The 25,637-nt window shown below is 38.8% G+C and overlaps 1 protein-coding gene across 3 annotated transcripts in view; it reads right to left on the bottom strand.

Annotated features, from left to right (window-relative positions):
- Positions 1-1,368: 1,368 nt before the first annotated feature.
- The window catches only part of AK3 (adenylate kinase 3), a 41,524-nt gene continuing 17,255 nt past the window's right edge, over positions 1,369-25,637 (bottom strand). For 2 of the 3 annotated variants that reach the window (XM_067744306.1, XM_067744304.1), the window contains exons 2-5: positions 15,848-15,967; positions 14,494-14,666; positions 13,729-13,847; positions 1,369-4,326 (exon numbers count right to left, since the gene is read on the bottom strand). In XM_067744306.1, the coding sequence (XP_067600407.1) occupies positions 4,206-4,326; positions 13,729-13,847; positions 14,494-14,666; positions 15,848-15,908 (474 nt within the window). In that variant the 5' untranslated portion in view covers positions 15,909-15,967 and the 3' untranslated portion in view covers positions 1,369-4,205. Of the gene's footprint in view, positions 4,327-13,728; positions 13,848-14,493; positions 14,667-15,847; positions 15,968-16,621; positions 16,647-25,637 lie in introns of those variants that run through there. The other variant, XM_067744305.1, reaches the window with a different exon arrangement.

Below are 25,637 nucleotides of genomic sequence, written 5' to 3' on the forward strand. Positions count from 1 at the left end.
TTAGGAGAAATGTCTTCTGTTTCTTAAATAATAAGAGTATACTAAGCAAAGGAATAATTTATATTTCACGTTAGACAATTTTCTCCAAACTATACAAACCATGGAAAGTCCAAACAAATAAGTGAAACACCTTTGACATCAAAGTGTCCATCAGAGATTATTTCATTTGATAAAATTAATCTTCCAATAAAAGATTTTTTTAAGATTTTTAAAAAATAGTTTTCACTATTCCCTGTTAACTCAGTGTCATTTTATTAATGGTGGTAGAAATAATACTGATTTAAGATTATTCTCTAGGAGAGAAAGACGAGTAACATTCTTATCCAATTGTACCATTAGTGGGCTCTTTCAAATATTGCCTAAAAGCTCACAATCTCCTGTAACTTCTCTCTAGGAAAATCGGGACTTCTGTCCGCCTGGCATTCCTATTACCCTTTTAAAAGTGAACTAATTAGATGATGCCCAAAGAACATGGATATAGTTTAGTTAAGTAGATTCTCTTACAGGATGAAGACATTGTGGGTTTAGGCAAAGTGATCCTGAAGTTAATCTTGGCATAGTTTCAGAGAAAAATAAAAAGATGTCAGTTTACTGTTCTCAAAGTCAGTCATGTATTTCAGTTCTTAAATTGATTGGGACAGAAACGTACTTGTCTCAGCTGAGGGCCAGGCTTTTCATTTCATTGCTGCTATATCATATGCATTTTAAAAGTCTATGCATTCATTTCCCATCTGTAATGGACATGTACGTACTATTTCACAGGTCTTCTAAGAAGCTGACTCATCCAGTAAGTATTTATTTGCTTGCTTACTATGTAAGCTAACTGGGGGGGAGGATACAAAGATGAATAAAAGTTGATTATGAATTGCTTACCATCTAATAATGAAGTTGAAACCATTCTCATAAGGCTTGAAAAATTAGATTTAAGGTTTGATGTTTTCTAAGTATGAAAATGATTTTTAAAGATTCTCACATATTTCACTTGTTTCTTTAAATGGCATGATTTGTCATGCTATTTACTCTTCAAACACTTAAGAGTCCTTTGGTAAAATATGACACCACCAGACTGATTTACACTTTGTCGTGCAATTTGACCTGCACGACAGTTTAACGTTTTACTCAATGCTATATGGAAAAACGTGATCATTAGTGAGTTAAAGAAAAAAAAAAAAGCTAGAGCTGGGTATGGACTCTGCAAAACATATGGGCTTTCACCAGAAGCTTTAAACACAGCTAGACTATTCTGTGTTTAAAATTTTTATAACTTCTAAAATCAGAATCTTGAATTGCAAAGATAGGAAGGCTGTTTCTGCAGTTTACCGGTGTCTTGGAATATTTTCTTCTGTTAATGAAAAGACAACTTATAAACATGTTTTAAAATACAAATTTATTGTTGTTGGTTACAGTATTACAGAAATTTAATATAATCTGAGGTCTGTAATTACCATGATTTATTGTTAACATAGGTAAGTTTTGTCACAAAGTATGAATGTCCAAAATATTTTGCTCAAATACCATTGTAAATAGCTGGAGGGGAAGCAGCTGTGGGGTAGGGTTTAGAAATCTGAACTATTTCAAATGGAATTAAATAAGATTTCTGGATGGTACTAACCGCCACTTTGCATTTCCCACAGCACATTCTGCTTATGAAATGTGTACCAAAATAACTTGTGGTACTCTAGAAAATAAGGTAATGGGTTGAAGTCTTATTAGTTTTAACTAAGGCATAATAGCTTCTGGCAATGGTATTCAACTCCAGACATATTTTCATGTGACACATAAATCATAATGATAGTTATTATAGCAGAAAACAAATTCTTTTTTTAATAGTGTGGGCGTCTCCCAAAGTAATGGATGTATGTGCAAAACTTTGGGTTGTTTTGGGAGTGGGGAGGGAATGATCACAGGAAGAAGGGTCTTAATTTTCATAGCTATGTTCTTCTATCCCTCTTTTTGATTTCTAAATCTCCTGAAGGTGTCAAGAAGGCCAGTATGGCTGCAGTATTATGGCAGGAGATAAAGTGTAAAATGAAACCAGCCTATGTATCTAAAATAGTACTGTTTTAAGACAATTATTATTTAGAAAGCAGACACTAATTCAGAAGCAAATGAGACATCAGGGCAGCAGAAGGGAAGGTAAGATAGAGTGGGCCCTGTGAATTACCAAAGACAATGTAATATCCACAGTTCTAAACTTTCATTTAATTCTAATACACTGATATTAATGTATGTTTGATAATTCATAAGTTTAGTAGTTCCCAACATTTTTAGAATGCACATAATATTAACATTCAAATAAGGCATTAAAGGAAGTTTCGTGAAGGATGAAATGTTTACCATAATACTTTAAAGCCTTGGTACACTTTTGAAAGATCAATATTGAATTTTTAAAAATCTAAGAAAAGTAAGTTTTTTTCCCCCACAAGATATGTAAGAATCGCTTGCTGGCATTTGTATTTTCAGTGCCTAGCATAAAACGGGCCAAATTTTCAAAGGCAGTTAATAATTGTTTATACGATGACTTGTTTCATTTCATCTAGCACCAAGTAAGAGATTGAAGATATTGTCGGATTTCTCCTTCACCTCTCATTGCCCTGCTCTTCCTAAGAGGCCACCGTGTAAGCACGCATCCCGTTGCCCCACTAAGGAATCAAATCATTTTTTGTTTTAAAATGGCTGCTCAGATTACATTCACCGGCAGAATTCTTCCCCATTAAGGTAGGATAGCAGTTAACACTAGTAGCTGTCAACTTCTTTGATTAGGAATAAAGAACTCTTCCAAGCAAAATCAATCAGTTTCCTGTTTTTTTTTTTAACATGTCATGTAAATCCTTTTAATTGCTACACCTTTACTAATCATGATTGTTATTTATGTCAAGGGAATTTTCCCCAGGCAAACATGATTGATTTCCTAATGAAAAAGTATGCTTCTTTTACGTAGTGCCATGGGTTTTCTCTTATGCTTCTTTCTGTCTGTCTGTCTCTTTTCTTTCTTTCTCTTTGTTACTCATCAAGGCAGATCATACATTTGGATCAAAAAGAGAAACTGGCAAGTAGATCCTAAATACACATTTCTTAACCTGAGTAACACCTGAAAACATAAGAGTTTAATTACATATTCTATTGAAAATTCAACTTTGGTGCTTTTGCAAGAACTTATGCTGTCAATTTCTAACAAATCATATCCCTCAGTACACAACTATTTTCAAAAGAAAATAAGTCATAGAAAAATATATTTTCCTATATGCTAATTGATACTTTTATAGCAAATCGAAAATCTGGAGTAAACTGAAAGTATGTTTAACAACAAAATATAGCATATATGGCTACTATAAGTTTGCTAGTGTAAAGTATAAAAAAATAATAGACCTCAATTAGAGTCAGGAGACCAGAAGGGGGAGCTCTCATGACTTGTGAAGATAGTAGAGCCCAACAGAAGAAGACAGACTCTCCTTTCCTGGCAAGGACTCAGCCAATGAAAAGCCACGGACTCTGTTTACTATAGCCCTCCCAGCTTCCTTTTCCCTCTATAAAAGCATTCTCCTTCCCTTGCTGTGAGGAGGACTTGCACATGGCTCACCATGGTTGCAGACCCCAAAATGCAATTATCTGCTGACCTCGATGTTGCTGGAGAAATATCTGGCAGTCTGTTTGTTTTAGGTCAATAAAAGGCAGCAGTGAATTTGCATTCTGCAACTAATCTGTAAATCCCGTTGCTTTTTTTCTGGAATTCTGTAGACACAGGGTCCCACAAAACTGTACCACAGTGCTAGAGATCTCTTTTTTAGCATCAGTCTACACAAAAGCCTCTGATAAGACACTTTGCACAAGTGACATGGAATTTTTTTTTTTTACTTTTCAAGAAAAATAAGGAAACTTTATCAACCACTCCTCTTCTGAACAAAACTTAGATTATTACCAACTGCTCTTTTAATTTTGCTCAGTAATTTTCAAAAGTTGAGACATCTCTGATGTTTTTTAATTGTGCATCCATAGAAGATAACTGGATAAAACACAATAGACATTTCAAAAGATGAATCTTCACATCTGACTCATTTGGCACATCCTTAATTTCCAGAATAAAATCAAAAGAAATAAAACACAATTTTCAAAGAATTTATACATGGCAGAGTCTTAGGACAATGAACTTCTAAATGCACAGACAAGGAGCTTCTGCTCATCTTACTAGTTATATGCACTTTTCCTCAAGGAGTAACTGATGCATTCTGGTTTATTTGTGGAACTTTTGTTTGTAGGAAAGCATATACACATGGCCAGATCTTGTTGGTTTCTGTTCCGGAGAATGTTTCCAACACCCCTTTTTTCCTAAGGATGAAAAACAAACAAAAAAAAGACAGGTCTGAGGCATAAAAAAACAAAATCACGGGCCAATATCACTGATGAACACAGATGCAAAAATCCTCAACAAAGTATTAACAAACCAAATTCAACAGTAAGGATCATATGCCATGATGAAGTGGGATTTATCCCAGGGATGCAAGTCTGGTTCAATACCTACAAATCAACGTGATACACCACATTAACAAATTGAAGAATAAAAATCATACGATTGTCTCAATAGATACAGAATAGCTTTGGACAAAATTAAACACCCATTTATGATAAAAACTCTCAACAAAATGGGTATGGAGGGAACATACCTCAATGTAATTAAGGCCATACATGACAAACCTACAGCCAACATCATACTCAATGGTGAAAAGCTGAAAGCATTTCCTCTAAGATCAGAAACAAAACAAGGATGCCCACTCTCACCGTTTTTATTTAACATAGTATTGGAAGTCCTAGCCACAGCAATCAGACAAGGGCGGGGGGGGGGGGGAAGGAATCCAAATTGGAAAGAACTAAAACTCATTTTGCAGATGACGTGATTCTATATATAGAAAATCCTAAAGATACCACCAAAAAACTGTTAGAGCTAATAAATGAATTCAGTAAAGTTGTAGGATACAAAATTAATATATAGAATTGTTGCATTTTTTTAATATTTAAATTTTACTTTATTCTTTTATACAGCAGGTTATTAGTTATCTATTTTATATGTATTAGTGTATACATGTCAATCCCAATCTCCCAATTCATCCCACCCCCACCCCCACCACTTTCCCCCCTTGGTGTCCATACGTTTGTTCTCTACATCTGTGTCTCTATTTCTGCCCTGCAAACTGGTTCATCTGTACCATTTTTCTAGGTTCCATATATATGCATTAATATACGATATTTGTTTTTCTCTTTCTGACTTACTTCACTCTGTATGACAGTCTCTAGATCCATCCATGTCTCTACAAATGACCCAATTTCATTCCTTTTTATGGCTAAGTAATATTCCATTGTATATATGTATCACATCTTCTTTATCCATTCGTCTGTCGATGAGCATTGAGGTTGCTTCTATGACCTGGCTATTGTAAACAGTGCTGCAATGAACATTGGGGTGCATGTGTCTTTTGAATTATGGTTTTCTCTGGGTATATGCCCAGTAGTGGGATTGCTGGGTCATATGGTAATTCTGTTTTTAGTTTTTTAAAGAACCTCCATACTGTTCTCCATAGTGGCTGTATCAATTTACATTCCTACCAACAGTGCAAGAGGGTTCCCTTTTCTCCACACCCTCTCCAGCATTAGTTGTTTGTAAATTTTCTGATGATGCCCATTCTAACTGGTGTGAGGTGATACCTCACTGTAGTTTAGATTTGCATGTCTCTAATAATTAGTGATGTTGAGCAGCTTTTCATGTGCTTCTTGGCTATCTGTATCTCTTCTTTGGAGAAATGTCTATTTAGGTCTCTGCCCATTTTTTGATTGGGTTGTTTGTTTTTTTTAATATTGAGCTGCATGAGCTGTTTATATATTTTGGAGATTAATCCTTTGTCCATTGATTTGTTTGCAAATATTTTCTCCCATTCTGAGGGTTGTCTTTTTGTCTTGTTTGTAGTTTCCTTTGCTTTGCAAAAGCTTTTAAGTTTCATTAGGTCCCATTTGTTTATTTTTGTTTTTATTTCCATTACTTTCGGAGGTGAATTAAAAAAAGATCTTGCTGTGATTTATGTCAAAGAGTGTTCTTCCTATGTTTTCCTCTAAGAGTTTTATAGTGTCCGGTCTTACATTTAGGTCCCTAATCCATTTTGAGTTTATTTTTGTGTATGGTGTTAGGGAGTGTTCTAATTTCATTCTTTTATATGTAGCTGTCCAGTTTTCCCAGCACCAATTACTGAAGAGACTGTCTTTTCTCCATTGTATATCTTTGCCTCCTCTGTCATACATTAGTTGACCATAGGTGCGTGGGTTTTTCTCTGGGCTTTCTATCCTCTTCCATTGATCTATATTTCTGTTTTTGTGCCAGTACCATATTGTCTTGATTACTGTAGCTTTGTAGATAGTCTGAAGTCAGGGACTCTGATTCCTCCAGCTCTGTTTTTTTCCCTCAAGACTGCTTTGGCTATTCAGGATCTTTTGTGTCTCCATACAAATTTTAAGATTTTTTTGTTCTAGTTCTGTAAAAAATGCCACTGGTAATTTGATAGGGATTGCATTGAATCTGTAGATTGCTTTGGGTAGTATGGTCATTTTCACAATATTGATTCTTCCAATCCAAGAACATGGTATATCTCTCCATCTGTTTGTGTCATCTTTGATTTCTTTCATCAGTGTCTTATCGTTTTCTGAGTACAGGTCTTTTACCTCCTTAGGTAGGTTTATTCCTAGGTATTTTATTCTTTTTGTTGCAGTGGTGAATGGGACTGTTTCCTTAATTTCTCTTTCTGATCTTTCGTTGTTATTGTATAGGAATGCAAGATATTTCTGTGCAATAATTTTGTATCCTGCAACTTTACCAGATTCATTGATTAGCTCTGGTAGTTTTCTGGTGGCATCTTTAGGATTCTCTATGTATAGTATCATGTCATCTGCAAACAGTGATAGTTCTACTTCTTCTTTTCCAATTTGTATTCCTTTTATTTCTTTTTCTTCTCTGATTGCCGTGGCTAGGACTTCCAAAACTATGTTGAATAATAGTGGTGAGAGTGGACATCCTTGGCTTGTTCCTGATCTTAGTGGAAATGCTTCCAGTTTTTCACCATTGAGAATGATGTTTGCTGCAGGTTTGTCATATATGGCCTTTATTATGTTGAGGTAGGTTTCCTCTATTCCCACTTTCTGGAGAGTTTTTATCATAAATGAGTGTTGAATTTTGTCAAAAGCTCTTTCTGCATCTATTGAGATGATCATATGGTTTTTATTCTTCAATTTGTTAATATGGTGTATCACACTGATTGATTTGTGTATATTGAAGAATCCTTGCATCCCTGGGATAAATCCCACTTGATCATGGTGTATGATCCTTTTCATGTGTTGTTGGATTCTGTTTGCTAGTATTTTGTTGAGGATTTTTGCATCTATATTCATCAGTGATATTGGTCTGTAACTTGCTATTTTTATAGTATCTTTGTCTGATATTGGTATCAGGGTGATGGTGGCCTCATAGAATGAGTTTGGGAGTGTTCCTTCCTCTGCAATTTTTTGGAAGAGTTTGAGAAGGATGGGTGTTAGCTCTTCTCTAAATGTTTGATAGAATTCACCTGTGAAGCCATCTGGTCCTGGACTTTTGTTTGTTGGAAGATTTTTAATCACAGTTTCAATTTCATTACTTGTGATTGGTCTGTTCATATTTTCTATTTCTTCCTGGTTCAGTCTTGAAAAGTTATACCTTTCTAAGAATTTGTCCATTTCTTCCAGGTTGTCCATTTTATTGGCATCGAGTTGCTTGTAATAGTCTCTTATGATGCTCTGTATTTCTGCGGTGTCTGTTGTAACTTCTCCTTTTTCATTTCTAATTTTATTGATTTGAGTCCTCTCCCTCTTTTTATAGAATTCTGCTGCATTTTTATACACTGATAAACTATCAGAGAAATTAAGAAAATCCCACTAACAATTGCATTAAAACAAAAACAAAAAACCCTGGGAATAAATCTAACCAAGGAGGTAAAAGATCTGTACTCAGAAAACTATAAGGCACTGAGGAAGACCCCAAAAAATAGAAAAATATACCATGTTCATGGATTGGAACAATATTGTTAAAATGACCATACTACACAAGGCAATATACAGATTCAGTGTAATCCCTATCAAAATACCTACGTCATTTTTCATAGCACTAGAACAAATAGTTCTAAAATTTGCATGGTTACACAAAAGACCCTGAATAGCTGAAACAATCTTGAGGAAGAACAGAGCTGGAGGCATCATGCTCCCTGACTTCAGACTATAATACAAAGATACAGTAATCAAAACAGTATGATACTAGCACAAAACCATATATATAAATCAATTGAACTGAATAAACAGCCCAGAAATAAACCTGCACTTGTATGGTCAATTAATCTATGACAAAGCAGGCAAGAATATACAATGGGGAGAAGGCAGCCTCTTCAGTAAATGGTGTTGGAAAAGCTGGACAGCTACATGGAAAAGAATCAAACTGGATTACTCTCTCACACCATTTACACAAAATCAAGAAGGATTAAAGACTTAAATGTAAGACCTGAAGCCATAAAACTCCTAGAAGAAAACAGAGGGAGTATGCTCTTTGAAATCAGTTTTAGCAATATATTTTTTTGGATCTGTCTCCTCAGGCAAGGGAAGCAAAAGCAAAAATAAACAAATGGGGCTACATCAAACTAAAAAGGGTTTGCACAGCCAAGGAAACTATCGACAAAACGAAAAGGCAGCCTACTGAATGGGAGAAGATATTTGGAAATAATTTATCTGATAAGGGGTTAATTCCAAAATATACAAAGAACTTACACAACTCAACATCAAAAAAATAAACAATCTGATTAAAAAAATGGGCAGAGGACCTGAACATTTTTCCAAAGAAGACATACAGATGGCCAACAGACACATGAAAAGATGTTCATCATCACTAATCATCAGGGAAATGCAAATCAAAAGCAAAATGAGATATCATCTCGCACCTATCAAAATGGCTTTTATCAAAAAAACAACAAATAACAAGTGTTGGTGAGGATGTGGATAAAAGGGAACCATCATGCACTGTTGATGGAAATGGAAATTGGCTCAGCCACTGTGAAAAACAGTATGGAGGTTCCTCAGAAAATTAAAAATAGAACTACAATATGATCCAGCAATTCTACTTTTGGGCATTTATCCAAAGAAAACAAAAACACTAACTCAAAAAGCTATATGCACCTCCATGTTCATTGTAGCATTATTTATAATACCTAAGATATGGAAACAACCTAAGTGTCGGGAGAATGCATAAAGAAGATGTAGTATGTATATAAAATGGAATATTATTCAGCCATGAAAAAGAATGAAATCTTGCCATTTGCAAAAACATAGATGCACCTAGAGGGTATTAAGCTAAGTGAAGTAAGTCAGAGAAATATAAATACTGTATGATTTCACTTGTAGAATCTAAAAAACAAAACAAATGAACAAACGTAACAAAAGAAAAACAGACCCACATACAGAAAATAAATTGCTGGTTGCCAGAGGGGAGGGATACAGGGGAATAAGGGAAATAGGTGTGGGATATTAAGAGGTAGAAACTTCTGGTTATAAAATAAATGTCATGGGGATGTGATATACATCATAGGGAATATAGTCAATAATATTGTAATAACTGTATGGTGACAGTAACTAGACTTATTGTGATCATTTTCTAATAAAAAAATATTGAAGCACTATGTTGTACATCTGAAACTAATATAATATTGTAAGTCAATTATACTTCACTTTTTAAAAAATGAAAGAAAAAACCCCCACAGGTCTGAGTTTTCCTAATGAGCTTTTCAAAATGATTCTTAAAAGATGATAGTGTAGATTTAAGGGTGTCAGTAAGTATAGGTCTGTGTGATCAAAAGAGAAAGGCACTTGGCTGGGTGTTGGAAAACCTAGATTTTGGTTTCAGTTGTGCGCTCTGGCTAACACAAACGGTCACTTTTAAGATGCACCTATCATTTTTTGAGCATGTGCTAAGTGCTAATAATTCACTTAATCCTCTTTAAAGCTCAAGTTTCCTTATTTTACTGATAAAACTATGTGTTAGGGATGTAAAGCAATAACCCAAATCACCAAAATGGTAGTAGGTTTCCAAACACAGGTCCTGCCAAACACCAGAACATCCTTGGCTTTCTCTGTCTTCTTACCCCTTTGCATGACAGCTTTCTAATACTTGATTATCCTTCCTTCTTTCACTTGGTTTATTTTTTCTCTATGCTCTCCTTCTGCATTTTAGGGAAAAGGGAATTTTAAAACGTTGTTTTTATTGTTTCCTATTGGGTTTCTCCATTTCTCCCCAGGCAGATTTCTCTGGCTTGTTACCATGCCAGCATCCAAAGTCTATTCACTCCAGTTTCCTGAGGGTTCAGTGGTGAGAAGTATCAGAATCCAGGGGCTGCTTTTCAAAACAGATTCCTGCCAGAGATTCTGGCATTCCTCTTATTTACTGTCCTCCTCCAGATACTCATATACACACTGGCTTAAAGGCTGCAGAAGAGCAAATGAAGAACTCTGGTTTATTACTTTCTAAAAACAGGATCTGTCATACTTCTGCAACCTTTTCACTAGATTTTTTTTTTTTTTCTTTTTTTTGGCGGTACGCGGGCCTCTCACCGCTGCGGCCTCTCCCGCTGTGGAGCACAGGCCCTGGACGCGCAGGCCCAGCGGCCATAGCTCACAGGCCCAGCCACTCCGCGGCACGTGGGATCCTCCCGGACCAGGGCACGAACCCGCGCCCCCCGCATTGGCAGGCGGACTCCCAACCACCGTGCCACCAGGGAAGCCCTTCACTAGATTTTAAGATGTTTCACTGGGAACAAAAGCATTCCTTTCTGGATACCTCATAAGATTTGCCAGTTAAGACTAAGTTAAATAATTCCCACTATTTTCTTGGTAAGAAACATCTGCTAAAGCCCTCCTGCTTCTAAATTCACAGACATCTTGTAAAACTTTCAAGAGAACAAGCTTCTTCACTGTTGTAAGCCTCTTGAAGAGCCACCTTAAAGTCAAGCCAATGTCAGAAGTGGGTTAATTACTGCAGGAACAACTATAGGCACCTATTCAGTCCTAAAGCTGTGTACCTTGGACGAATATGTGTCACCTTAATTTCTACGTAATAAAATGGAGCCAGCTTCAGCTATTGTTCCTCTAAAAAGTAAAAGCTTGTAAACGCAGACTTAATTACACTATCAGATGTCCCACAGCTGAGAAGTTTTAAGAGCAACAATACAACTGTCGGTATTTTAAAATAACAATGCAGACTCTAAGGCTGCTGCAAATACCACTTTTAATTGTTGGTTAAGTCTAGTCCTAGTTTTATGTGCAGGAGCTTAGACGGAAATGCTTTGATTGGTGGCAAGAGGTAGCAAAAGCCAGAAGCCGAGAAAGACTAGGTTACCTCCTGAGATAGGGACCCGGGCCATACACTTCATCTCTACGGTCTTCCCCAAATTCCCTTCCCACATTTTACAGAACTAATCCCTACAGCCACTGTATTTCCACTGCATTCTGTTATTACCTCTGTTAATAGCCTCACAGTGTTGTTATCTGCTCAGCAACAATGTGTTCTCCCTTCTTCTGGTTACTTTTGAACGAATAACAAATGCCTTTTAGGGAAACAGCCTTTTCACCAAACTCAGTCTGTGAGATTCAGATGGTACTGTCCCTACTTCCCAGACTCAAGTATGGACATGATCAGAGCTAGTTAGTGCTAACTCCAGGACTTTTGCAGGCAAAGAGGCTCTCTTTTCTGCTGGGGTAAACTGGTAGGAGGTAAGCTGGAATGTTGAGGGGCTCACACAGGGAGAGCCCACCTGAGATTGAAGCCAACATAAGGAAGTGGAGTGACTAAGGCCTGATGACACTGTTTGAACACCTGGACCCAAACTATCTACCTTTGGACCCTTTAGTTACATGACCAATAAATTTCCCTTTTGCTTAAGCTAGGGTGAATTAGGTCTCTGATTCACATAAGCACGTATCACATTGTATGATGAATATTGTTTACCCAGCACTTTGCCTCATAAAGAAGGTGAGTTTCTTTGGGGCTGGCAGGGACTGGGTCTAATTATCTGTGTGGACCAGGGGCCTAGCTAGCACAGTGTCAACCGAGTAAATTATAATCATTACCACTGAGTGATTTAACAGTGCCAGGACTGCTGTAAGTCTTTACAGGGGCTCTCTCACTTCACTCCCTTAACAACCCTATAAAGTGGGTACTATTTAATACTGCTCTGATTTTACAAATGAAGAATTTGTGGCACAGAAGTTGAAACACCTTGCCCAGGGCCACACAGCTGGTAATCTGCAGAGCCAGGCTCTTTATATAATCAATCACAAAATTATAGTAACAGCTACTCCCTTGTAATTTCACCCTCCAGAAATAACTATTAAAATAATTTGGAGACTACTGCTTCAGAATTCACTGCATAGTTACCCCATTACAACAACAATAATAATAGCTAATAATCATATAGTGCTTAATGTGTGTCAGACACAATTCTAAGAGTTACACATATTAACTCCATCTTTCAACCCTTTAGTCTCATCCCCCTTTTACAGTGGAGAAAACAGAGGTTAAACAAGAGGTTAAGGTCAAGTTAATAAATGGTGAGCTGGGATTTGAACTTAGGCACTCTGGCTCCAGAGTCTGTGCTCTAACCACAGCACTGTCATGTCCTAATGCTGAGTCATTTTTCAGTAAGTGAATGAATGAAAGGAAAGTGAATGTAATCAATCCTCTGTTAGGAGAGGGGAAGGCTGAGTAAAGAAACGGAATTATTTCTTAGCCTGAGTCAATTATTAATTCAGTAGAGTTCCCATATTTGTGGTGGGATATGACTTCCCTTAAGAGTTAACAAAACTCTGTTTGAATATAAACTTCTAAAGACTGTTTGGCAAATAAATGATCTGAGGATTATGTCCTTTGAGAGTCTTCTGTGCTGTAGTGTCCTCTATTGTCACAGGGAGTGGGCACCATTAGGTTTGCCTCCCCGGCATTCATTCCAGCCCTCCCTCCACTAGATAACAGAGTTTGGGTGAGACTGACCCACTCCCTGCTCTGGGTGTGGACCAATGAGTGTAATCTCTCCCATCCCAGTGACTGGTTCAGGAATGGGCAGTAACCTAGGCCTAGAATACAAAGCATTCCCTGACCACAGTGGCTGTTCAAGTTGGTTCAATCTAAGGCTTTTGTTCACTGGGGGGAAGGCGACCCCTCAGCCTTTCATAAAGAGAATGCTGTGGCTGTTCCTGGCAACCATGTATAACTATGCAGGAAGCCTAAAGACAGAGCCAATACAAAACAGAGAGAAGAGCAAAATTCTGATCAAACCTAGGGGCAAATGAAGCCCAAACTACCTTCTGGACTTCTCTGTTACACAAGCAAATACATTTCCTTTATTTTTTTTTATTTTATTTATTTTTTTGCTAAGAGTCTATTTTATTGATTTCCACAGCTATTACAATGAAAGCAAATGAAAGCAAAAAACTTTCTTTTAAGCTTAAGCTTTTGTTTTGATAGACAATTTATCAAAGTATACAACATTTTAACATTTCCTTTATTATTTAAGCCAATTTGAGTTGGATCTTCTGGTATTTTAGCATTTTGGCTATAAAGCATGGATAATCAGAAAATGATTTAGTGATTCATCATACAAGAGAAGTTGTGAAAAGTGACCAACTCACCGGTAGTATTCCAGGACGGGCTCTGTTTGGGCTTCGTAAGCCTTCAGTCTCTTGACAACCGTCTCTGGTCTATCATCCTCACGCTGAATGAGAGGCTCCCCAGTCAGATCATCAATGCCCTAAATGGGAGTTAGAAGATGCTGGCATCAAATATCATATTTTTGAAGGATATTTTTATAGGTAGTTAACTGATTTTTAAACAGACATCTATGCAAGCAGCAAACAAAAATGTGTTTTTAAATAAATGGAATCAAATCCAAATCCAGGTCATTGCAACACAGAGCCATGAGACCCCACGATCATTTCCACAGTGTCAATCACCTTCTCTTTAGAGCAAAAGGTTTTCTAAGCAGCCTCTAGATAATTTTATATTATATATTAATGTTATATATTATTATTATATATATTACATTAAAAACATATATATACAAAAAGATTCAGCTACAGACTGGGGATCTCAACTGCAAGCCCTAAATAACCCAAGGTGTCATTAATCCCTACTGCCCCAATTTCTAACACACTCCCTGACACAGAGTAGGAAATCAATACATGCTTTTGAAGGAATAACAAACCCCCGTTGCTCCTGGGGATGCATTTACTACCAAGCTGACTGGACTAGACCAGTTGACTACACCAAGTAACCTGAGAACATGCCCTCAGGAGTTCTGGTCATCCGAAGGTATCCAAGGTCACCTGTGAGTGCAAGAGGACTGGAGACAATTGGCTACGCGTAAGGCCAAGTCAGTTCCCCCCCTAAATACTCACCATGGTTTTGGGAGGGTTGAATTCCATGTTGTAGACACGGCCACTGCCTGGATGGATCCAGCGAGCAGTGAGGCGTTGCTTGATGACCTCAAAGGGCACGTTCAGATTAATCACTGTGTCTATCTGATAAGCTCTATCCAGGGCTTCTGCCTGTGGAAGTGTCCTTGGAAAACCTTTACAAAGTAAATTAAAAATGAACAAAGGGGGCTTCCCTGGTGGTGCAGTGGTTGAGAGTCCACCTGCCGATGCAGGGGACACGGGTACGTGCCCCGGTCTAGGAAGATCCCACATGCCGTGGAGCGGCTAGGCCCGTGAGCCATGGCCGCTGAGCCTGCGCGTCCGGAGCCTGCGCTCCACAACGGGAGAGGCCACAACAGTGAGAGGCCCGCGTACCGCAAAAAAAAAAAAAAAAAAATGAACAAAGGAAGAAAGAGCCATGGGGAGAAAGGGGAGAAGGAAGAAAATTAGTTAATATTGAGCAATCTGAACAAAAGCAGTAACACCAGGAAGGCTGATGACAACCTTGTTGTAGTTGTAGGGCAGCCGTGATAGTTAATTTTATGTGTCAACTTGTCCAGACCACAGGTTGCTCAGATATTTGGTCAAACAGTATTTTGGGTGTGTCTGTGAGGGTGTCTTTTGGGGTGAGATTAACACTTAAATCAGTTGACTGAGTAAAGCAGATTGTTATCCCTAATGTGGATACGCCTGGATAGAATAAAGTTGCTGGCCTCACCAGAAGATTAAGGGGAATTCCTCCTGCCTGACTGCCTTGCAATTGGGACATGGCTTTTTCCTGCCTTTGAACTCAAACTCAAACATCACCTCTTCCTGGGTCTCATCTGCCTTCAGACTGGAACTACACCATCACACCACCGGCTCTCCTGGGTCTCCAGGTTCCTGACTTGCTTTGAAGATCTTAGGACTTGTCCACCTCCATAACTGTGTAAGCGAATTCCTTATAATAAACACCTCTCTCTAGAAACTAAAAATCAACATATCCTCAAGGATCCCGCCACACCTCTGGCTGGGGAATGTTTACAGCTGATTTTAAGTTACTCTCCAGTCTTCCTTCTTCCTTTTGTGATCCTCCCTTATCCTAAATATTCTCAAAAAGCGGGGAAGGAACAAAAAGTCATATCTGAAGGAGCTTAGAAATCATGCAGTCCACTTCCCTCTTTGCATTTAAAAAAAGCAGGCCAGAGAAGATGACTGGCCCCCAAGGCCCCAGGGTGGGGAGTGGCAGCACTCAGGCCCCCTGCCCACCATCCATGTCTGTAGCACATGAAATCCTCACTCTCCTGTCTGCACGCATCCTTTTGGGCAGTTGAAATATTCTCAATATTCCACTTACCATCCAATAGCCAGCTATAATGGGTGAGATTTTTCAGCTCATGAAGGACCAACCGAGTCATGACATCATCTGGGATGAGCTTCCCTTGGTCAATGAAAGTCTTGGCTAACACACCAATTTCTACAGCAGAGGCGGGAAAAAAGAAAAGTCAGCAAGTGCATCTATTCTACCCCATTCTAGTCCTCTAGGAAATTGGTTACCTAAAGACACCCCCTGGATAACACACTCATTTGAAAATGTGCATCATCAACTTTTGTGATAAAAACAGAGATTACAAAATAATCTACGCCTATTTCAAAATCTCTATTACATAAAAATAATGGAAAGCTATAAACCAATATGTTAGCAGTAGTCATCTCTGTGACAGAATTGTTCTCTTTTCTTTTTTTTAACATATTTTCACTTTTCTGTGTTTTTCTAAGTTTTCTATGGGTAAAAAATATATATACTAACTGAAAGTATTTTCTTTTTAAATAAGAAACTGAAATAGTCATTATTTTTAAGTGGCTCAGTTTAAGTGCCGGCAATCATGTTACTATAGAGATTTTTCTAATCCTCTAAGAGATGCTGCTGTCACAATTCAGTTTTTGACCAGATCAGCACTGTGATCATGTTATATTTTTATTAATGAAATACATGCAAAGAATTTATGAACAACTTTTATATATTACCTATAATTGTATGTCATTCTTACACAACAGTATTTTCATTTCCTCATCATCTCTTACCAAACTATTTACACACATTCAGAATTTTTCATGCCACTGTAACAACCTGTGTACTGGGCTTCCCTGGTGGTGCAGTGGTTGAGAGTCCGCCTGCCGATGCAGGGGACACGGGTTCGTGCTCCGGTCCGGGAAGATCCCACATGCCACAGAGCGGTTGGGCCCGTGAGCCATGGCCGCTGAGCCTGCGCGTCTGGAGCCTGTGCTCCGCAACGGGAGAGGCCACAACAGTGAGAGGCCCGCTTACCAACAAAGAAAAACAAAACAAACAAACCTGTGTACTTATAGTTTTGTGCTCTTTTTTCACTTAGCATCATTTTGTAAATATTTTTCAGTGATTTTATATAGTCATTTAGTCATTTTTGGTAACTAATACTCCATCAGTATATATCTATGTTTGATAAAAATATACTCTTTTGGACTTCCCTGGTGGCACAGTGGTTAAGAATCCGCCTGCCAATGCAAGGGACACGGGTTCGAGCCCTGGTCCGGGAAGATCCCACATGCCGCGGAGCAACTAAGCTCGTGCGCCACAACTACTGAGCCTGCACACTAGAGCCCGCGAGCCACAACTACTGAAGCCTGCGTGCCGCAACTACTGAAACCTGCACAACCTAGAGCCCATGCTCCGCAACAACAGAAGCCACCACAATGAGAAGCATGAGCACAGCAACGAAGAGTAGCCCCTGTTCGCCACAACTAGAGAAAGCCCACGTGCAGCAATGAAGACCCAACGCAGCGAAAAAAAAAGTCATCAAAAAAAAAAGAACTCTAAAAAAAAAAAATTAAAAAATACTCTATCATGGCAATATATACTGTTAGACATTTAAATTTTTAAATTAGTCTTGATTTTTCCCTACCACTTCCGCTTTTAAAGATCTTAACACTTTTTTTTTCTTTTTTTTGGGGGGGTGCTTCTGAGTTATTTCTGATGGATAAATTCTCAGGATTCAGAGATTAAACAGTCAAAGTTTATGACTGTTTTCATGGATACCAAGGGGGGAGAGGGGGTGGGATGAATTGGGAGATTGGGATTGACATATATACACTACTATGTATAAAACAGATAACTAATGAGAACCTACTGTATAGCACAGGGAACTCTACTCAGAGCTCTGTGGTGACCTAAATGGGAAGGAAATCTAAAAAAGAGGAGATATATGTATACATATAACTGATTCACTTTGCTGTATAGCAGAAACTAACACAACGTTGTGAAGCAACCATAATCCAATAAAATTTTTTTTTTAAAGTTTATGACTGTTTTCATAATTTTTGGTATGGACTGACATACTGACTTCAGAACATATCCTAAATTGTCAAATTCATGAAACTTTAGATTTCTAACTAAGCACATTAACTACATGGAAATTGGCTGCCATTTGACAGGTGTACTGCTTGGGTTTATAAACAGCATCTGGAAGAGGCCCTGGGTTCTGAGAGCGCCCAGGACTCTCTAAAATACCCTCTTGGAAAGGTCCACATACTTAATGTGTGCACCTCTCTGTTGTCAGGGTTTTGACCACTGCTCTGGGGAACATAGAGCTCAAACTCAGTATTGAGGAAAATCGTAATTCTCCAGGGCTGAGTCCCTAAAACGAGTATTGGTCCCTCCCCTCCCCTCTCACTCTTCAGGACAAGCCCTCAACTAATGGCAACAAATGGATTGAGATGATGGGATTAACTAATAAAGTACCTAATTTTATATTAAGTATAAGAATAGCCTTAAGAAAAGATGATCTGTTCTTGCCATTTCAACGCTGTACCAGAGACTGTAGCCAGGGCAATGAGTCCAGAAAAAGAACAAAAGGCATCCAGAAAGGAAGAAGTAAAATTATCTCTATTTCCAGGTGACATGATCTTGTATTTAGAAAATCCTAAGGAATCTACTAAAAAACTATTAGAACTAATAAATGAGTTCAGCAAAGTTTCAAGGTACAAGATCAAAAGTATACAAAAATGAACAATATGAAAATGAAATTAAGAAAATTCCATTTAAAATTGTATCAAAAAGAATAAAAAACTTAGCAATACTCTTTTAAAAAAGCACAAAACTTGGGCTTCCCTGGTGGCGCAGTGGTTAAGAGTCCGCCTGCTGATGCAGGGGACGCGGGTTCGTGCCCCGGTCTGGGAGGATCCCACATGCCGCGGAGCGGCTGGGCCCGTGAGCCATGGCCGCTGGGCCTGCGCGTCCGGAGCCTGTGCTCCACAGCGGGAGAGGCCACGGCAGTGAGAGGCCCGCGTACCGCAAAAAAAAAATAAATAAATAAAATAAAATAAAATTAAAAAAAAAAGCACAAAACTTGTAATCTGAAAACCACAACATTGTTGAAAGAGATTAAAGAAGACCTAACTAAATGGAAAGATAGCTTATATTCGTGGATTAGAAAAGTTAATACTAAGATGGCAAGACTCCTTGAAAATGATCTACAGATTCAATGCAATCCTATCAAAATTCCAGCTGGTGTCTTTGTAGAAACTGACAAAATGACTGTAAAATTCATATGGAAATGCAAGGTATCCAGAATAGCTGAAAACAATCTTGAAAAAGAAGAACCAAGCTGGAGGACATACACTTCGGATTTCAAAAGACTGTTTGTACTGGCATAAGGATAGACATAATGTTGCTATGAATATTCATATATAAGTTTTTGTGTGAACACATGGAACAGAAATGAGAGCCAAGAAATAACCCCTCACATTTACGGTCAATTGATTTTCAACAAGGATACCAAGCCAATTCAATGGGGGAAGAAATGGTCTTCTCAACAAGTGGTGCTGGGAAAACAGAATATCCATACACAAAAGAACAGGTTAGGTTAGGTGGGCCTCTACCTAACACCATATTAAAAAATTAACTCACTATGTGTATCACAGACCTAAATGTAAGAGCTAAAACTACAAAACTCTTAAATGGACTTCATTAAAATTTAAAACTTTCATGCTTCAAAGAACACCATCACCAAAGTGAAAATCCAATCCACTGAATGTGAGAACATTCCTGTAAATCATATACCTAATAAGGAACTTTTATCTAGACTATCTAAAGAATTCTTATGACTCAGCATTTAAAAAGGAAATCCATTTTTTTAAACGGGCAAAGGATCTGAATACAAAAAAACAGATATATGAATGGCCAATAAGCACATGGAAAGATGCTCAACATCATTAGTCATTAGGGAAATAACAAATGGAAACCACAATGAGATATCACTTCACACTCACCAGGATGGCTGTAATCAAAAAGACATAACAACAACAACAAAAAAGACAAATGTTGGCAAGAATGTTGAGAAATTGAAACCCTCATATATTGCTTGTGGGATTATAAATGGTATAGACAATTTGGAAAACAGTGTGGCAGTTTTTCAAAGGTTTAAACAGAGTTACTACATGACGCAGCAATTCAACTCAGGTATATTTTTCCAAGAGAAATAAAAATGTAAGTTCACACGAAAACTTGTATGTGAATGTTCACAGCAACGTTATTCACAATAGCCAAAAAGAGAAAACAACCCAAATCTTCATCAAATGACAAGTGGGTAAATAAAATGTGGAATATCCATACAAAATTATATTGTTTAGCCATAAAAAGAAGTGAAGTACTGATACATGTTGCAAAGTGTATGAACTTTTTTTTTTTTTTGGCTGCGTTGAGTCTTTGTTGCTGTGCACGGGCTTTCTCCAGTAGTGGCGAGCGGGGACTAATCTTCATTGTGGTGCGTGGGCTTCTCATTGCTGTGGCTTCTCTTTGTTGTGGAGCACAGGCTCTAGGCACGCGGGCTCAAGTAGTTGTGGCACGCGGGCTCAGTAGTTGTGGCACACAGGCTCAGTAGTTGTGGCACATGGGCTTTGTTGCTCCGCAGCATGTGGGATCTTCCTGGACCAGGGCTCGAACCCGTGTGCCTTGGCAGGTGGATTCTGCACCACCTGGGAAGTCCCAAAGTGTATGAACTTTGAAAACATGATAAGTGGAAAAAGCCAGACACAAAAAACCACGTATTACATCACACCATTTATATGAAATGCTCAGAGTAGGCAAATCTAGAGAGACAGAAGGAAGATCAGTGGTTGTCCAGGGCTGGGAGCATTGGGGGAAAATGGAGAGTGACTACTAATGGGAATAGGGTGTCTTTTTGGGGTGATAAAAATGTTTTAAAATTGATTGTGGTGATGGTTGCACAACTCTGAATGTAATTGAAAAAAAACACTGATTCATAGTTTAAGAGGGTTAATTTTATGTAATGTGAATTATATCTCAATTAAGATTTTTTTTAGAAAAAGTAGGACTTCCCTGGTGGCACAGTAGTTAAGAATCCGCCTGCCAATGCAAGGGACACAAGTTCAAACCCTGGTCCGGAAGGATCCCACATGCCGTGGAGCAACTAAGCCCACACACCACAACTACTGAAGCCTGCATGCTCTAGGGCCCGCATGCCACAACTACTGAGCTTGCATGCTGCAACTACTGAAGCCTGCACACCTAGAGCCCATGCTCTGCAACTGGACAAGCCACTGCAATGAGAAGCTCACGCACCGCAACAAAGAGTAGCCCCCATTCGCCACAACTAGAGAAAGCCCGCACACAGCAACGAAGACCCAACACAGCCAAAAAAAAAATTAAAGATGAAAATTACCTGGTAAGCAAAACAAAACAAAACAAAAAAAGCCACTCATAAAACCAACACTACTCAGGAATAATTATCATCAAAACTGATAATATAGGGCTTCACTGGTGGCACAGTGGTTGAGAGTCCGCCTGCCAATGCAGGGGATGCGAGTTCATGCCCTGGTCCAGGAGGATCCCGCATGCCGCGGAGCGGCTGGGCCCATGAGCCATGGCCGCTGGGCCTGCGCATCCGGAGGCTGTGCTCCGCAACGGGAGAGGCCACAACAGTGAGAAGCCCGCGTACCACAAAAAAAAAAAAAAACTGATAATATAAAAACCTCCAAATATTTTGTTTTATGAGTAGATAGTCCCATGCATAGTCTAATAATCATTTTCATATCACTAACAACTTTCTATACCACTAAACACAATAGTTATCAAAATCTGAAGCCTGTAATACTTCCATTTAAAAGAAAAATAAAAATGATTCAACTCTCTACGTCATAGTCTAAGCAGTTTGTTTTATTATATTTCAAGTTTTTACTCCCTCTTAAAATTACGCAAGGACTTTTGTCTAGCATATTCTTTGGACATTTAGTAAATTTTTATTCCCTTGATTGCCTATAATTTAATGTTGTATCTAAATAGACTCCACATTAAAAAAAAACATTTCCTTTTTTATTCAAAAAGTTAACAAATTCGGGAGCTTCCACACCTACAAAACACAAAAAGCTAGTTTAAAAGTAAATCATTCAAAATAAACTGATTTTCTATAAAGTTATTCACAAATAAAAACAGAAAAGGAAGCTTAAAAGGGAATAGGAAGGGTTAAAACCAGCTTTTGATTTTAAGGATAATAATCAGAAATTCTAAAACAGATACATTAATACAAAAAAACCATTTTTAATTCTATATCTCCTTTTAACATCTGGTCATTCTTATAAGACTACTCAAACCAACCACACCTCATATCCGAACTAACTGGAAACAACTTATTGTTTGAGCAGCTATGAAGTACAAAAGAGGGCCTGACCAACCTGTAAATACAGTTCTCTTTTATATATGCCAAGAGAAAGGGCTACAGAGAATTAATCTAGTTCCTGCCAAAAGTGCTTTCAGCGCTTCCCTGGTGGCGCGGTGGTTGGGAGTCCGCCTGCCGATGCAGGGGGTGTGGGTTCGTGCCCTGGTCCCGGAGGATCCCACGTGCCTTGGAGCAGCTGGGCCCGTGAGCCATGGCCGCTGGGCCTGCGCTCCGCAGCGGGAGGGGCCGCGGCGGTGAGGCCCGCGTACCGCAAAAAAAAAAAAAAAAAAGTGCTTTTAGCATTGTTATATTATAATGTACATAAAACTTTACTTTAAAAACATGTTGAAATAAAACTAGGAAAACAACAGGAATGAGTCAAATGATAGCTTTACACCCAATCACGGGCTTAAAAAAAAAAAGAAACTTTCTCAAATAATAAAGACTGAGTCAACATAGTGGTTACCTCTGGGGGGGCAGGAAGGAAATGTGATGGGTAGGCACATATGGGGACCCCAAAAGTACTCGTTTTCTGTCTGATGGTGGGTAAATGGGTGTTCATTTTATTCTTCTTCTAACCGTCAAAGAAATTATAATACTTTCATGCATAGGATATTTCACAAGAATTATACTGAAAATCAAAACATCCCTTGACCCTGGTCCTCCCTCCAACCATCACTCAATCTGACTCCTCCTCAGTGAAGCACCTAGAAAGAATTCCCATTCCAGGTCTATGTTCCTCCCCTTCCCACTGTGCTTCAGGATAGAATGTCAACTCAAGAACTGTATAAAAGTCCAAGTGGGTCTGGCCTCATCTTATCTCTCCCCCACCTACCTCCCCACCATTTCTACCCAACCATCAAACTATGGCCCCAGCAAGGAGCTCCACATACTCTGGGTCCTCCTAGTCTTTGCACACGCCTCTTTCTCCTCTCTGTTGCCTGATAAGCTCTCACTCACCTTTCAAGATACATCTTAAAGGGTCCTTCATGATGAGGTGTCCCTCAACCTCCGAGGCAACCAAAAGTTCCTCCTCTGGACTTCCATAATGTCACAGGCTTATCTCTGTTTCAGCACTTATCACACTGCTGAAACCACCTGTTTACATGTTGGTATGGACTGCATTGTGTCCCTTAAAATCCATATGTTGAAGCCCTGACCCCCCAATGTGGCTGTATTTAGAAATGGGGCCTTTAAGGAGGTAATTAAGGTTAAATGAGGTCATAAAGGGGAACTTTAATTTAATATGACTGGTGTCCTTACAAGAAGAGGAAGAGGAAAGACCACATGAGGACCCAGTGAGAAGGTGGCCATTTGCAAGCCAGGAAGAAAGGCTACACCAGAAACCAATCCTGCTGTCACTTTGATCTTGGACTTCTAGCCTCCAGAACTATGAGAAAATAAATTTCTATTGTTTTAAGTCACCCAGTCTGTGCTATTCTGTTATGGCAGCCTGAGTAGACTTATGGCCATCGGCCTGCCCATGTTCCAACTGTGAGCACCTGCAGTGAAATATATTTGTCTCTGTATCTCCAGTACCCAGCACACATTGGGTGCTTGACAAATCCATGGATGGATGAATGAATGGATAGCTAGAGAGGTGAGCTGCCTGGATTATCCTGGATTCTTTTTTTTTTCCCCCCAATAAATAAATAAATAAATATTTATTTATTTTTGGCTGCATTGGGTCTCTGCTGCTGTGCGTGGACTTTCTCTAGTTGTGGCGAGCAGGGGCTACTCTTTGTTGCAGTGTGTGAGCTTCTCATTGCAGTGGCTTCTCCTGTTGCAGAGCATGGGCTCTAGGCTCGTGGGCTTCAGTAGTTGTGGCTCGTGGGCTCTAGAGCGCAAGCTCAGTAGTTGCAGCACACAGGCTTAGTTGCTCCGCGGCATGTGGGATCTTCCTGGACCAGGGCTTGAACCCATGTCCCCTGCATTGGCAGGCTGATTCTTAACCACTTAACCAGGGAAGTCCCTATCCTGGATTCTAGCCATGGAATTTTAGAAAGGCCTAACTTACCTTGTTAGAAAAAAAGAAATGGAGCAATCCTCACAGAAAGCAATATTGTTAAAGGTAGAAAACTGTACTTACAGTTTACTATCACTTGTGTAAAAAAGAAAAAAAGAACAGAGGGAAGAATAGGTAAACTCTGGGTTGTATGTGCATGAAATACCTCTGAAAGGATCTTTTCACTAAATGTCCTTTTAAATTTTTTGGAATTCAAAACCATGCAAATGTATTGCCTATTTTCAATACAAATCAAAATTTTTGCCATTACAAAAAAAATTTGCTCTGTCAATATCATTCTAATTAGGCACATCTATGCTGCCTGTGTCTACATAATAGAAGTTTTGTTAGACATACAGAAACTTGGGAGCTGACAGAGGCTTTGAGGATTACCTACTGAGTTCAACTTCCCCAACTTACAAATGAGAACAAATGAGATCCAAAAGGGGTAGCCATCTAGTCCAGGATTGTCTTTGAGAAGCACTAAGCTGCAGTGCAGTTTCTCAAACTTTGGGCAATCACATGGCAACCTTACAATTTCTGCCATAGCTGAACTATTATTTACTGTATAATTTTCTTTAAAGTGACTCAGCTTTTTAATTTTTTAAAAAAATTATTTATTTATTTATTGGCTGCATTGGGTTTTCATTGCTGTGTGCAGGCTTTCTCTAGTTGCTGCAAGTGGGGGCCACTCTTTGTTGCGGTGTATGGGCTTCTCATTGCGGTGGCTTCTCTTGTTGCGGAGCGCAGGCTCTAGGCACGTGGGCTTCAGTAGTTGAATCACATGGGCTCAGCAGTTGTGGCTCGCGGGCTCTTGAGTGCAAGCTCACTATTGTGGCACACAGGCTCAGGTGCTCCGCAGCATGTGGGATCTTCCCAGACCAGCGATATCGAACCTGTGTTCCCTGCATTGGCAGGCAGATTCTTAACCACTGGGCCACCAGGGAAGTCCAGCTTTTTAATTTAATAAGCTATAATGTTCACAAAATTAAAGGGTTGGTGTGCTAGTTATCATTTTTCAAATACACTTTGAAATAAAAAATTTTATTTTTTATTTGCATTTAATTTTTGAGAAAAATTTTTGAGAACTGTTTTTGTCTACCTAAAATTATCTCATGAACCTCAATTTTGGAAATGTTGCATAATGGAGAGAGTAATTTAATTGGCATACAAGGAGACCTGGGTGTCCACTTTTGTCTCCCAGTGACTGGATTTTATTATTGAGCAAGTTCTTTAACCTCTCCTGAACTCGGTTTCCTCATCTCTAAATGAGAGGGCTGGACTAATGACAAAGGGGCAGGCTCAAGTTTCCTGACTGCAGGGTTCAGTGGTGGTCTACAGTTACTCCAGGTTTGCTACAGTCAACAGGTTCCCACATATTTCCAGTGTCTCTATCGCATCTGCTGGGATGATTTTAAACTTTAGCTATA

Source organism: Pseudorca crassidens, chromosome 7 (genome assembly GCF_039906515.1).
Source record: "Pseudorca crassidens isolate mPseCra1 chromosome 7, mPseCra1.hap1, whole genome shotgun sequence".
In the NCBI taxonomy this organism is placed as follows: domain Eukaryota; kingdom Metazoa; phylum Chordata; class Mammalia; order Artiodactyla; family Delphinidae; genus Pseudorca; species Pseudorca crassidens.